This window comes from Colletes latitarsis, chromosome 8, assembly GCF_051014445.1.
Source record: "Colletes latitarsis isolate SP2378_abdomen chromosome 8, iyColLati1, whole genome shotgun sequence".
Classification (NCBI taxonomy): domain Eukaryota; kingdom Metazoa; phylum Arthropoda; class Insecta; order Hymenoptera; family Colletidae; genus Colletes; species Colletes latitarsis.
Genome location: NC_135141.1, coordinates 29,638,865 through 29,653,759, shown reverse-complemented (window position 1 = coordinate 29,653,759; position 14,895 = coordinate 29,638,865). Strand labels below are relative to the sequence as shown.

General features: G+C 41.1%; 1 protein-coding gene across 14 annotated transcripts in view; it reads left to right on the top strand.

The window, feature by feature from the left end:
• Nucleotides 1-14,895, top strand: part of LOC143345011 (phosphatase and actin regulator 2) — a 275,992-nt gene that overhangs the window by 245,384 nt on the left and 15,713 nt on the right. For 12 of the 14 annotated variants that reach the window (XM_076771699.1, XM_076771700.1, XM_076771694.1 and 9 more), the window contains 2 exons: nucleotides 6,716-6,928; nucleotides 14,416-14,649. In XM_076771699.1, the coding sequence (XP_076627814.1) occupies nucleotides 6,716-6,928; nucleotides 14,416-14,649 (447 nt within the window). The remainder of the gene's footprint in view (nucleotides 1-6,715; nucleotides 6,929-14,415; nucleotides 14,650-14,895) is intronic. The other 2 variants (XM_076771697.1, XM_076771704.1) reach the window with 1 other exon arrangement.

Genomic DNA, 14,895 nt, shown 5'->3' with positions numbered 1-14,895 from the left:
GGGAAATTGTTAAAATTCTTGTAAATCATGTATTATAGCGCAATTCATGCGAACAATACAGAATAATATAATAACAGTTAGCGATAAACAGATGTACTCTTTGTAAATAATTTTCAAATTATCCAATATACCACTATCAGAGTATTCGTTTGCATCGAACGAGTAGGATGTAACTCTTCACGTTCGTCCAGTTAAAGATTGTTCCCCGAATAAATTCGAATTAATATGTTAATTCGTACTCGCTCGGAAGAATACAAATATAATTAATGTTACAATTTTCCTTCATTTCAAGCCGGTGCAGGAATATGTGATTAAGCATTTCCGCGCTCCTCTCGCAATTTTAAATTAAATTTTATTTCGTTCGAGTTGAATTACGGATCGAAAGCGAATTCACTTTTAATGTTTCGCGAAGCGAAATTAAAATTATTTACAATCGCTTAAAAGTATTTACATTATCTACTGTAAATACGATAGTTGTTATAAAATAAAACTCGTATCGAAATAACTCCAATTTTGAATACTGCCACCAGTGATGGACACTGGTCGAACGAAGACGAATAATTTATTTCGTCCAGAATTTTCTGTTTCGCTTGCTTTGCCGTTAAGAGGACTACGGGAATAGATTGTCAAGGAACGTTTCCGTCTGTCTCTAAACACCATCTGCAAAATAAACGATCCCACTCGGCGCAATTTCACATCGCGCCCTTTGTTCAATTTCAGCCGTCGCTTTGGCCGAAAATAACGCCCGTTAGCTCATGCATGGCGGCTGGTGATTCCAATTTCGCGCGTGCCGCCGAAAGACAGAAGAGACCATTGTTCTGAGAACGTGTTCCGATCCATAACAGGCGGACACGTGTCACAGTTGCCTCGCGAAGAACACAAGACGCTCCTGTTCGTTCCCTCCAAAAGAGCAAAATGAGAATTACGGAACCAGAGATCTTCCCCAAACTAATCGACGATTAAAAGGAGGGAACTACTAGAATATTACATGATAAATACATTCACCATTGTAGGAATTATGGCCGTTTGAAAAGTGAACCACTTTTATGGGGGTTTTTCTCACTTTGCGGGGTCAAGGAACAACTTGTCCAATATTTTTAGAATTTCTACATATTCTTGACTAAAATATGCGTTGTTTGCATTCCGAAACATTAATAATCCTCCAATCCGTTCGTGAGTTATGACGCTTTAAACATACACATGAAATTTCAGGGAAAAGTATCATATATGGTCAGGCATTAGATTTTCGGTCAGGAATTTTTCTCTCGAAAGTACGTAGAATTTCGGGGGTATGTCTACTCACCAAAAATGGTTGTAATTGACCCCCGCAGCTAAACAGAATTTTTTCAGAACGATTTGAAATTTTTTTTTTTCACCGAAGAGAACAAAATGAGAAGTACAGAACGGGAATAAAAGGAGGGATCTACTAGAATATTATATGATAAAATAGTTCCTCGACGTCCTGTTAATAATTGGGGTGGGACAGATACTGTACATTTGTACGAAACGAAGCAATCTAAAGGGATTTTCGTCTTGGTAGGATTCATCTTCTTTAATTGGATATTACGAAGAGAGAATTGACGTGGAGAATCATGATATTGGAACAATGAGACGAAGACAAGTTGATCGATCAACTGGTTTCCACGGAGCAATTAATAATACTTGTATAATACAAGGTATGTAAATAAATGCTTGATGTTCGAGTATTTGTCTAGTCGATAAAATAAAAATACTTTCATGCTCGTACAGTGCATGCTTCGCGCCTTGGACCTTATATAGCTCGATGATATCACAATTTTAATGGAAACTGTGGAACATACGCGAAATGCCTCAGCGAGCGCGTCATGGTCGTTTCGAAGCGTTAAACGCCGACATCCGGCAGACGGTCCAATCTACGTCGATCGATGAATATATTCGAAATGTCAAAAGTGGGGGAAAAATATGAAATATCTATCCTTTCGATATTGTGTTATAAGAATTGCTGTTAAATAATGCATCGACAGGATTTTTCACCGCGGATTATTCATGGAATTTATCGCGAACAGGAAAATATGTTTCTGTCGTTAATAATATAACGAGCCACCAGTATTTTTCTAGTATTTTCAGCCACCCCCGCAGCGACAGTAATAATTTGCAACGAGCTTTCGCGTTTACCTCGTTAAACGATCTCATTTATCGTGTCACGAACATAATCCGCCAGACAACCTTCACTATGGCATGTTTGAACAAAAAGAATTTAACAAGGAAGCTCTTCGATTTTAATGGAACCCCACGAGTATGTCGAGGGTATAATATGTACTTTCAATCTATAAAAAAAACCTCCGTAAAACCTGTGCGATCTGTACGCTGCAAAAATGTTTAAATACAAAATTTAAATTAAATTCCACACCATTTAAATTTCAGTCGAATGGTTACTATTCTCCTGATAGAAGTACATTTAACAGATTATGACAAATGTCCGAACAGAAGCTTATTCGCGGAACTGTGACAGCGCTTTGTGTGCTTTTGGCACGTGTCATCGAGACGTCTCACGAGAGATGCGTGCGGGTGCGTCGATGCACACGATTCTAGAGGTTCCTGCACTTGGCATAGAAAACGCGAATCGAAGCTGGCATTCGTGCAGCGTCCAACTAGCAACGAAAGTTGTTGCATCGTCTTTGCTACGGTTCGTGAATCATTTCCGTCGCGCGCGACAGATTTACGCGCGATCGCCACTGGATCATTCGATCATTCGAACTCTAATTTCGCATTTCCACGGAACGTTGAACCCTGGTGGCCGGATAACCAAAGAATTCCCGAATCGTTCAGAAATTGTATGCAAGCTTTCAAACGTAGATCCTTCGAGCGTGCAAATTTAATGTTATACAAATTTAGCGACTGAAAAATGAAGATTGATTACTTTTAACAAAGAAACATACGATCGTTCGCTCGGACAACTCGAATAATATACTGCTGAAGACCAGTAGGTTTGCCAAACACAATATTTACGTTTCGAAAACAATTGTTCGTCGGATATTCGAGGATGATGATGTTACAGGCGCTCGAAGACAGTTTTATCGGAGTACAAAACAGTGGAAAATATACAATAGTACTGAAACTAAGCCCGAGCAGAAGTTTGAAATACGGTTGGGTACCTGTTATTTTCAGTGCTGCATCGATCGTAAAGATTTCATCGTCGACGAAACGCGGCGCGCACGGTGGTTCTATTTTTTCGAAAAATAAATACCAGAATGGGAATGATCTCGTTATCTTGCGCGAAAGATAGAAAATAATCTCTCTACGGGAAATTGGATAAAATTCGCGCGACGGATGGTTGAACTCGCGTCGAATTGTCTCGGCCACAGCTAATGACAATGAAGAATCTGGGCTAACGAGGGACGCGCGTCGAGAAGGTCGTCGTCGGTGTTCGTCGCGCAATTCGTCCAACGTTTCTCGTCTATTTTCAGCCAGCGAGTTTCTAGTTACCGACAGTCTTGTTTGTGCCTTCCGCGTACACGGAACGACGCTCGCGTTCGCGACAATCGCGCGACAAGCTCTGCGATCGAAACAGTGATCGATCATAGATTCAATTCGTTGCACGGGACACGACCGATCATGACGCGAAGGGTCAGCTGTATTTTAAAAATAGACGGGAAACGTGACTTTCGAGAAGGTGAGAACTCGTTAATTCCGTCTGTGTGTTTAATCAAAAAACGTTGGAAGCAAACCTGCGTATGGAATTATTAAATTTGTGTTTGAGACTGCACGGGCTTTTCACCAAATTTCGAAACATTCGTTTGTTGCAAAAATATCGTAGAATTGCAAGTTACGTGCGGGTTATATTTAAATAGTGCAGTCATTTGGTGCACACAGAGCATGCAATTATTTTAGACACTCGAATTGTGTCGTTTCGAAAAACTATGTTGATTAGATGAATTTTCGTCGTCATAAGTGTCTTGATTTATTAAAATAGTTCAGATTTCGTGTTAGCATCGATATGAGTCGCTGGTGGATTGAATTATTCCCCAATTATCGAAGGTAGATCACAATTAAAGGACAAGTGGAGTAGAAAGGTGGGAAATATAGAGCTATTGGCGCCGTGACAATATTTTATGGAATTCCGGGGGAAATTCTTCCGCGTGCCTCGCGCAGCTTCCCATCTAAAATATCTTCGATGTCGATTTCGCCCCGTTTGGAGGCTGTCGAGTCGCTCGACCTTCGATCTTTCTACATTGTTGACGTTATTAGTAACGCCACGTCGACGAGCAGCTTTCGGAATTCCATTGGCGCTTCTCCAAGTGGACGTCGAGGAACCCCTGGTGGAACGGAGAAGGCCAGGTCGCGTGTATCACGAGGCGACGAAAATCTCATTTCGAGCGATCTGTCACCGTCCATTTCGATTTCGATTTTAAATTACGCATCCTCGCGTCGTCTCGATCTCTGTTAAATTCGTCAAAAGATCGAGATACCGTTCCAAAACGGTACATTGTTTAAAAGTTAATTCGGTCCACGCGGAATCCGCCAGTCTCTCGGCGCGTGGACGTCGAAAGAAACGCGAAGGCGTGTTTATCCTCGCTCAAAAACAGAGGAGTTAGTCACCCAGGGTGACGTTCGTCGATCCTCCAACGATGAAGGATGACGAAAACAGAGTTTGACACGGGGGCGTATGGTCAACGATCTGGACCCGCATCTGGCAACGCGATCGCACGATTTATTTTTATACTCGCGAATCGCTGTATAGGGTGATTTTCAGCAACTGGGTTAGTGAAATAATCGTCGCTTTGTACTAAAATTCGAAATTTACTCGAGTTTTAAATCCTGCATTTCCCCGAAATACGAATTATTTCCTTGTTAACTCGTTGATTCTGTTTATTGTACCGTTATTTATTATTCCAACCCCTCGATGAAAATATAATTATAATGAAATAATGGAGACGGGGAGGAGTGCGCCTGAAATCGGGAAATTGATAGATGCGTTTCCGTTTTGTATTCGCGATGACAAATAACTCGTACAATTTATATCCTCCGTGTGTATATTACGGAGATAATCTCGCGGACAAAGTGGACGTGGAACAAATATCCTGGGATTTTTAACTAGAAACCGTAACGAGCACAGCCACGACGAGGTTAATCGGAAGTAATGCGCTTGTGCGTCGTAATGTTTTTAGTAACAAAGCTTGTTGAAACGTGCAGTAAAGAGCATAACTGAATCAATAATCATACTGTGAAGTTTAAATACTGTTTTTTTGAGAATGACTAACAGCATTTGGTGTTGCCTCGCTGCACCGAATTAATGGCATCATGAATCAGTACATGCACAAGGATATTTTACAAAATCATCTCTTAGATGCCTTTGAATATATATCTTTCGAAGAAGAAAACGTAACAACGATAAATTTCCTTTCAAGTCGATACCGTTGTTAATTCCAGAGAAAACAATTATTTACGAAAAAAATGGCATAGTAATTATTCAAACACCCTGCATACAAATTTAAATAAACAATTTATAGTCCAGTTTTATCCCACATCAGTCGTATGATCAATAGGAAGTGCTGAAACTTCTTTAGGTATGTAGCGTCAAAGTAAATTTCAAAATAAACATAGAAGACATCAAAAATTATAGTGTCTGGTATAGTCGTCGGATAGAGGATGAAATGCCCTTTAAAATGAGCGTTCGTGAGCCTCGATAGCTTTATTAGTTCCGAAGATATAGCGATTTTAATTTCAAGTCGATCGGGTGAGTCCGAAGGGTCTGTTTACGTTTGTTTACGTCGTGACATGAATGAACTCACGTGACCGTAGTAAGTAGTAAACGTGACGTCATTCGGTCAGTCGGTCAGTGGGTCAACGTGCGACAAGGAGGTCCGAGCGCGTTAGACGAAGACAGCGATAGTCGAATTAAGAAAAATTCACTTTTACATAAATTGCGATATCTCGAAAACGGAAAGTCGGATCGACAAAAACCAAAAACCACATTAAAGGGGAAGGTTTGCCGCTGCCAACAGTGGCTTAATAATTAATAAAACACTAGTAGTTTCGGAACTACACGCGTCTAAACTTTTAGTATTTTTAATACGCGTGAATAGGCTATTGTACGCTAGCCGGGCAGTGAGACAGTCGAATTGAAAAAAATTATCTTTTACATAAATTACGATATCTCGAAAACGGAAAGTCGGATCGACAAAAACCAAAAACCACATTAAAGGGGAAGGTTTGCCGCTGCCAACAGTGGCTTAATAATTAATAAAACACTAGTAGTTTCGGAACTGCACGCGTCTAAACTTTTAGTATTTTTAGTACGCGTGAATAGGCTATTGTACGCGAGCCGGGCAGTGAGACAGTCGAGTTGAAAAAAATTATCTTTTACATAAATTACGATATCTCGAAAACGGAAAGTCGGATCGACAGAAACCAAAAACCACATTAAAGGGGAAGGTTTGCCGCTGCCAACAGTGGCTTAATAATTAATAAAACACTAGTAGTTTCGGAACTACACGCGTCTAAAGTTTTAGAATTTTTAATACGCGTTATTAGACTGTTTTTAGACAGTGGAAACTGAAGATTCTCTCCTTGAGGGAAGAAGTCTTGAGTATATGTAATAACGAGTAAAGTATAGGGGGGTATGGCGTAAAAATAAGGGAGAAGTGAATCGGCTGGAGCTGGTCGCTCGCGATTCTCGGATCGTTTTCACCGCCCCGCTCTGACCGGTCTGGAATCTTTTTTTTTTCTGTTGCAGAGCCGAAGAAGGAAAAGACTGAACAGAGTGCAAATGGCGCGGTATCGCCGGGCGGTGAGCCGCAAGCGACTCAGGGCACGGCTACGACCGGCAGCGTGCCGGTCTCGGCCGAATCCCCGAATTCAGGGGACCAGCAAAAGCCGTGTAGGCCGTACAACCTGGTATCCAGGACGGTATCCAGGGATGTAGCCAGGAGACTCAAGCTGTTCGACAGTGAGTACAGTTTGATCCGTAGACGGCCGATAACGCTTAACGCTACCGGGGAATCTCGACCTTTGACCCCCGCGGTATCTCGAGTTATCTTCGTACGGAAATAGCCTGCTCGATACGTGTGCGGCTGGGACGGTGAAGCACGAAGGAACCGTGCAGACTTGGTTTGCATTTTCATTGTTTGGATAAATGAGAGCAGTAGTGATTCTCGAAATGAACTGTCGCTCTTAGGATTTGGCTATTGGTTCGTTTACTACTGGGTTGTGGTAGTCTTCGAACTGGAAGAATGATGGGACGATTCTTAAAATGAACGTGTTCAGCTTTCGTACAATGGAGGCGAAATTCGACACCAGTTTTGAATGTCGTCTTTCAAGGATCTCTTCAACTTACGAATCTCGTGTTCATTTTATGAATCATCGATGTGAGAGTTTCATCTGAGAGTCCAGCGGTTCTCGAATTTGTGTATAGGTAATTTATAAATACTATATTCTGATTGTAGGTGTGTATGGAACAGTAGGTTTTGCTACATTATTTTTTAAATTAAAAAGTTTGCAAATTAAAATCGCCTCGATCACCAAACTAGCATTGTGAGAGAAACATTTGTCTGTAGTCTATGACCATCGATATTTATTAAATTTCATACTTAGGAGTCTATTGTTATGCTCTTTCTCGCATGTATCCCTAACGCAGATCGACGATGAAAACATACTTTTAACACGAATTTCTCCCCTGTGCACAAACTTCGTATCGCATGGAAAGTTCGTTGCCTTGAAAAATTCACGCTGTCAACGTTCCTGCGACAGTAACGCATCGACGAAACTTTATAGTTTACTTTATGGTAACTTTATAATCGCTTTATAGTACGGGGGTTCGTTGATTAAAAATTTAGACGTGAAATAAAATTCGCCCGCGTCGATGTTTCGATTCAGAGAGATACAATCAAATTTTCGGGGCATTTGCATCGTCGCTGGTACGTCTCTCGCAACAGATTACAGACGATCGGTTGTAATCCCTCCGCTGAAACGCTCTGTATCGACGCGAGAAAGTAGTAAAAATAATACAACCGGGCTTATACGGATTATCGGCTTTTCAGATTACGTCCGTCGCGCTATGATTGAAATAATAACTTCTAAATCGGGAACAAAAATCGTTCGAAAGGTCGAACGGCGAAAAAACTCTGCGCTATGCGCGAAACTACGGTATCGATATTACTATTATCAGAAAAGTTGCGGCCAATTTAATATCGCGACGCCTCCTATTTTTCCCCCCCACGGCCAGATATTAAATTCTCGCGTATCGACGCGCAATAACCAAACAATGTTGTCCCGCGTCGGAACGAAAGACAAATTTTTTAAGGCCCGTGACATTGATAAAAATTTATTAAAATTCACCGTTTAATTCGTATCTCGTGATCTATGATTATCAGTCTGCGGATCCTTAAGCAAATTCATATATTTGTTAATAGAATTAATGAAACGGGAGCTTTGTAGAGGGTTGTCTTTTACTGTAGCATTTTGAGAATTAAAATTTCCCATAAATGCATAAATATTCTGTGCAATTTCAACGACGATTATTGTGAAATACGGAATGATCGAAAGTCGCGTTTCGTTAACCGGCTGCGAAGAGTTCGCTAAATAAAACGCTCGCGATAAAAAGGAACAGCATCTCCATTTCTAACCAGAACCGAAAGTTTTCGGTCGATTCCGCGGGAAATTTTCTCCGGGGGATAGAGCAGCGAAACGATAAACTTTCGCGTCCCGTCGAAAATCGCCTTTAAAACTCCCGTTTACCCACGAAACTTCAAAGTTCGCTTTTATCTTCGACTTGTCCCTCTGCCCGTCTCGACTTTACTTTCCAACAAAATCTTTCGACGTATACGCGAACCGCTATCAGGAAACGCGCTCTTGGAACGCGTATCTTGCAGATTTTGACCGTAGAAAAACATTTTCATTTTCACTTATTTTCACCACTCCACGGAATGTTTAGTTCCTCCAGCTTTAGTTTTCTTATCGCGTTGGCTCCGTTGCATCCTTTGCATGGTTCTCGAGGGAGCAATTGAACGTTTACAATGTATTCTTGGTGTACTTTCCCTCTTCGTAATTTCTAATAAAAGGATTTTCACAAATTTTCACAAGTTTGCTGTGATTTTCAATGGGAGATTTACTTCCATTGATTTGTACATTTCTTTCAGTGTGTATCGTTTTAATTTCTGCGATAGAAATAAATACACCATAATTGTTTAATTATTCGTTCAGTGACGCTCGAATAACACTTGCTGTATCAACCCCTTACGGTTAATGACACTTTATTATTAAAAATTCCTCGTCTCTGTTACTTTGGAAATATATCTTTCGATTCTATACGTGAAATAGAAATGTATAATCAGTAAACTTGAAATATTTTTGGATCGTCAAGGGTTAAATACGTTTCTACGCCCATCTATTTTCGATCCCCCATTTTTGTGACCAAATATTTATCATCGATATACGATAAATTCCCGGGGTACAGCCGCGTCTAAAAAATACGAGGCGCCTGCATCGCGAGCCGAGATTGGAGAACGCTGTTAGGGGAGGACGGTGCATACGAAGTAATTCTCGGGGCTGCAACCCGTCGTCAGTCTCGGAGCGAGCGTTAATCAACTCCAGGCGACCGTAGTAGCAAGTTAACAGCGTGAAACTTGAGCAAACTGAGCTAAAAGGCGGCGTGTCATCGATCGACGAGGCCTTATTAATCCCTGCCGATAAAGGAGAACCGAGTTTCGGGGCAGAGACCAGCGTGTCCCGGGCCAAAGGTGACGTGGTCCTCGGGCAAATAGTCACCCTCGTCGCGAGCACTTAGCCCCGAGCCCGTTCCGGAGACTCGTGACGCGCGAAAGACATCGCGACGGGTGGAAATAAGTTCGTAACAGGTTTTCGTTGCCGCTCCTCGGGCGTTTCTTCGCGAGTGCAAGGAATTTCGAGGCCACCGCTGCCCTCCAGTTCTCGCTTTAATCGCCCACGACCCTCCTCGTCGGCCTTTCATCCCCCTGGATCCTCGTTTGTTCCCCTCCCGACGAAATTGCATCGTTCGGAGAACGCGATCCGAAAGTATCCGGAAATTGGAAACGCGTTTCTCTAGGCTCCTTCGCGAGGATGCAGCCTTTCGTGGTTTCGCGACAGAAATTTAGAAGCTTTCTTTCTTTCTTTTCTTTGTTTCTGAATCTCGTCTGGCTGCAGGGCATCTCGAGAGACTGTCCGTTTATCTTGCTTCATTTTATTCGTTATGAGGGAAACCACTAAATTAATAATTGGACCGTAGAACCGTAGAACGTGCTCGGAATTTTGCATCGATGGGAAGACCAAACGAGCTCTTGTACGATGAAATCCACTTGTTCGATCGAAAATCGATGACTTTTGCGATAAGGACGATCCAATTATGTTTACGCGATTGAAAAGAAAATTGCATTCCAACTATATGCAATCGATCTAGCGTCGACAATCGCTTTTTAACTAAATTTGAAATGTTTAACGCCAAATAATAAATACTCCAAATCTTTGGATTTCAAAGTATCGCGCGTGGGTGCAAGAAATATCCATAATCGCGATCCCAAGCGAAACGTCTTTTCACGGTGCCCCGTCGAGGGGACCTCGCTCGAAATTTACGGTCCGAGTCTCCCGGAAATATAAATTCTTATTTATAGATCCCGCCGCGGATCGGCGTCTCGATTGCTGGCGAAGGAGTCGGCGGTAGCGATAAGTGGTTCCACGATCGATTTCAGCAGTCTCGATGAGTTGAAAATTGGTTCGCTGTTCGACGGACCGTTCGACGTCCGGGAACGCGAGGAATCCCAGCGATTCGCCCGAACTATTCTCCAAGTTTCTTCTACTGAAATTTTGGACCGTTCGCGGTTTGGTGTCACCTGGTCGTAGGTCGTTCGAAATTCCCCTCAGACGCTTATTTCCATCAAATTTTGCAAGAAATATTCGCCGTTGGTCCAAACTCGTCTCTGTTTACTTTTATTGGTGATTAAATTATGAATGGAACATATGTTTCTTCGACACTAGAACTACCGACAATTATAGCGTGTTTATTTGTACCAAAGAAATTGAAACGATAGATACTTGAATAAATGTATCGTGCAATGGAAATGTTTATTCACTCTCTTATAAATCGAGTGAATTTTGTTGACAAGTGTTATTAGAAATTATGGGTCATTTTGACCACTTTGATAATTCTAGTGTTGAATATCATAAATAAACCTATGAACGAACCGATAAAAATTCGTTCCCTTCGCGATATACACATGAAGAAGTATGTATTTAACGGACAAGGCATTGAAAATTTCGAATCGAAATTACTTACAGTATTTATTTCACTTGAATCGCCGTCAAACACAAGTCTATAATTGTACCACGCATCAGAAGCAAGTTGAAAGTTCGAAGTGTACAACGTGCAACAATAATATACGCGAATAAACGTAATAAACCTGCCCGCGAACGCCGGGGCGGGGGGGAAGGAATTTCAATTTAAAAACGGAATTCTCGATCTCTAGGTGGAATCTCTGCATCATCGCGAAAATATTACGGCGTTACGCAATCCCGTGTGTCGCGGCGGCGTTCGTTTATTATTCTTTGCCCGTGGATCGGGCGTCTCGTGACAAATGAACCGCGACGGAAATGATACTCCGCGACGCGATGAAAAAGAAACTCGCGGGGGTGGACAAAAAAAAAAAGGAGGGCGAAAGCGCGCGCGTCACGAGGGAATCCGTCCGCGGTATGAACTTCCAGAGCGGAATTTCGTAATTCGTCACGGAAAAACGCTATGCATACTTGCCAAGCTTCCCGTCAGCCATGCTGCCGGATGAATCATGTTTCCCGAAACGATTGGCACGCGTTTCTTTTACGGCCCGTAGTCCTCCGTGTGTCTATGAATAACACCGTCCCACCTGGGTTGTGACATTTTCGAAGCATTACATTCTTGCGGCCTCGCGTCAAGGTAGTAACCGTCTTAATAGCATAAATGCTTTGTTAAGAAGTTGCAACAAAAATGTGAATCGTGAAGCTCGGTTGAGACTCGGGATATTGAAATGAGTGAGTGAAAAAAAACATCACGCTTCATATTTTTGTCATAACTTCTTAACGAAGCATTTATGAATTTTTTGTTATACGACACTTCCCTTAGTTAGGTCCCTTATTAACTCGTGATGTAATTCTTTGACGTAATAATAATCGTGTTATTATGAAACACCTAATACGTGCTCTAGCTACCACCTTCTGCGATACAAAGTTCCATTGTTTTCATTGGACCTGGAGGCAAGTTAACTTCGCGAACCAACAGTTTTGCGTGTATTATCGGATCACGAAGTTTCGCGAGTAATTGATCGTTAATGTTTCTATAGATAAATATATAGAGAAATCCTAATATTTATTCAATAATCTCTATGCGAGGTTACCAGTTTAATTAGTGTAGATTTGTTATATTTTAGAGTGACTGGAACCTTATTAAAAAGAAGTTCTCGATCGTTTTAAAAATGTTATATCCTACCTAAGGCGTTCCCAGTTCAGCGTGCAAATATACGTCGAACACGGGCGATAACGTTTCGTCGTACGTGGCTGTATTTTCGAGAAAATTGATTCTGGAAATCCGCCTGGGATACGAGCAATTCGGTACGACTTGGTTAACGTGTTCGTGTCTGTCCATTGCTCGCTGTTTCTACTTTTGCAACCGTTCGCGGAGCCACGGCGCTATCTGTACTTCGTCGAACTCGTCGCTACCTTCTACCTCGTTGTAACCGATTTAAACAAATAGCACGGGCGTGTTTGCAATTCAAACACGAGTAGAAATAGCGAGCAATGGGCAGACTCGTTAGCGAAGCCATAGCGAGTTGCGCGCACGATGGAATCTTCGAAATTGATTTTCTCGAAAACGAACCGTCCCAGAAAAAATAACTATTGGATAGTTGATCGTCGGAAAAACTAATATTTGTAAATTTGTCGTTTGCAAAAATAATTTAGGGCGATAAGATCGATTCAGAAAAATTGTACGCGTATTTTGTTTGCATTTTTCGACCAAGTGTCCGATGACTTATGGACGACGGTGTATATTGCACCCAGGGGTGGGGGGGGGGGGGTGCAAGAGAACAATTTCAATTCCTTGGGCAAAAATACTTCCTCCGTCGCGTTCAACCGCAGATCGTAAATTCTTCAACTCGAGCTCCGTATTTTGTTTAAGGCGCGTCCATCTAAATGCAAAATGGTAAATTTACTTTTGTCTACAGAAATAACGTCGTACCACTATTTTTGCAAATAAACTTACGAGGTTGTGTCGTTCAAATGAAAAACAGAGTCGTGTCTTAGGTAAAAATTGCTTTTTATCGATCATGAACACGAAAAGATAAATTTATTGCATAAAAATAATATGATCGAAGTACCTTCGTTGGTTTCGGAGAAAATAAATCATTTTATGTTTTTCGTGTTTCTCAGTTTTATACAGGGTGTTTCCCGCCACTCCTGGGAAAACTTTTAATGGGGGATTCTAGAGGCCAAAATTAAAAAATTTCAAATCGTTCTAAAAAAAATATTTTTAGTTACGGGGGTCAATTGCAAGCATTTTTGGTCAACAGTCATACCCCCGAAATCCTACGCATTTTCGAGGAAAAAATTCTTTACCGAAAATCTAATGTGAGGCCAGAAATGTCTGCCCGAATTTTCAGTCGAATCTTTAAAACGTCATAACTTCTGAACGGATTGGACGATTTTAATGTTTAAAAAAGCAAACTACGCGTATTTTGATGGAGAATATGTATAAATCATAAAAATATTCGAAAGATTGTTCCTTGACCTCGTAATATTAGAAAAACCCCATAAAAATGATCCAATTTTCAACCAGCCATAACTCTCACAATTGTGAATATATTTCAATGAAACTTTTTTCTGAAGTAGAGCTCATGGGTACCTACAAAAAAGTATTAGACAACTTTTCTGTAGGGTGTCAAACAAAATTACTAGAAATCAAAAACGACTTTTTAAGAAAAATCGACGGTGCCTAAATTTTTCGACGAAAAAAAAAATTTCAAATCGTTCCAAAAAAATTATTTTTAGTTACGGGGGTCAAATACAATCATTTTTTGTGAATAGACATACCCCCGAAATCCTACCCATTTCCTAGAAAAAAATTCGAGAAGGTGTGAAATTTTTCGACAAAATTAAATAATTTCAGATCGTTCTAAAAAAATTATTTTTAATTGCAGGGGTTTATTACAATCATTTTTGGTGAATAGACCTACCCCCGAAATCCTACCCACTTTCGAGAAAAAAAATTCAGTATTGGCGGAACTTTAAACGTTAATAACTTCTTAACGAAGCCACCATTAACAAATTGGTATTCTTGATTTTCGTCTTATTTTGGCCTCTAGAATCTCCCATTAAAATTTTTCCCAGGGCTGGCCGAGCACCCTGTATAGTATACGTTTTTTCTTCGATATTTACGTGGTCCTTTCGGTTTGTTTCCAGTGGACAAGGGGGTTCTGGAACAGAGCGGCGAAAACCAACAAGTAATCGAATGGTGCTTCCCCTTGCCGTCTCAGAACACGATGATGCTGTCGGAACTTCCGGAACCGCCGATTCCATTGAGCGAGATCGGCCCGATTCCGCCCCCGCCGATGTTCAGCTCTTCGAGTCCTACTCTGTTGTTGGCCAAACAGCGGCAAACACGGAATCCCTTATCCTCGGATTACGAGGACGAAGGTACGTATCCATTTTCTTCAATTTTTTAAACTTACGAATCCTCCACCAGAATAATAACAAAATAAACCTGCTTTCTTCTTCTTGTTATTCGTCGTCTCTTTATTGTAATTATTGTCATGCAATGGACATCAGAATTTCTTCAATTACGACACTTAACTATCAATCTATCCATTCTATAATTTACATCTTTCGTTTATGTGGTTGCACCAAGAATAGGAGAACGATATTGAGAATAATAACAAACTA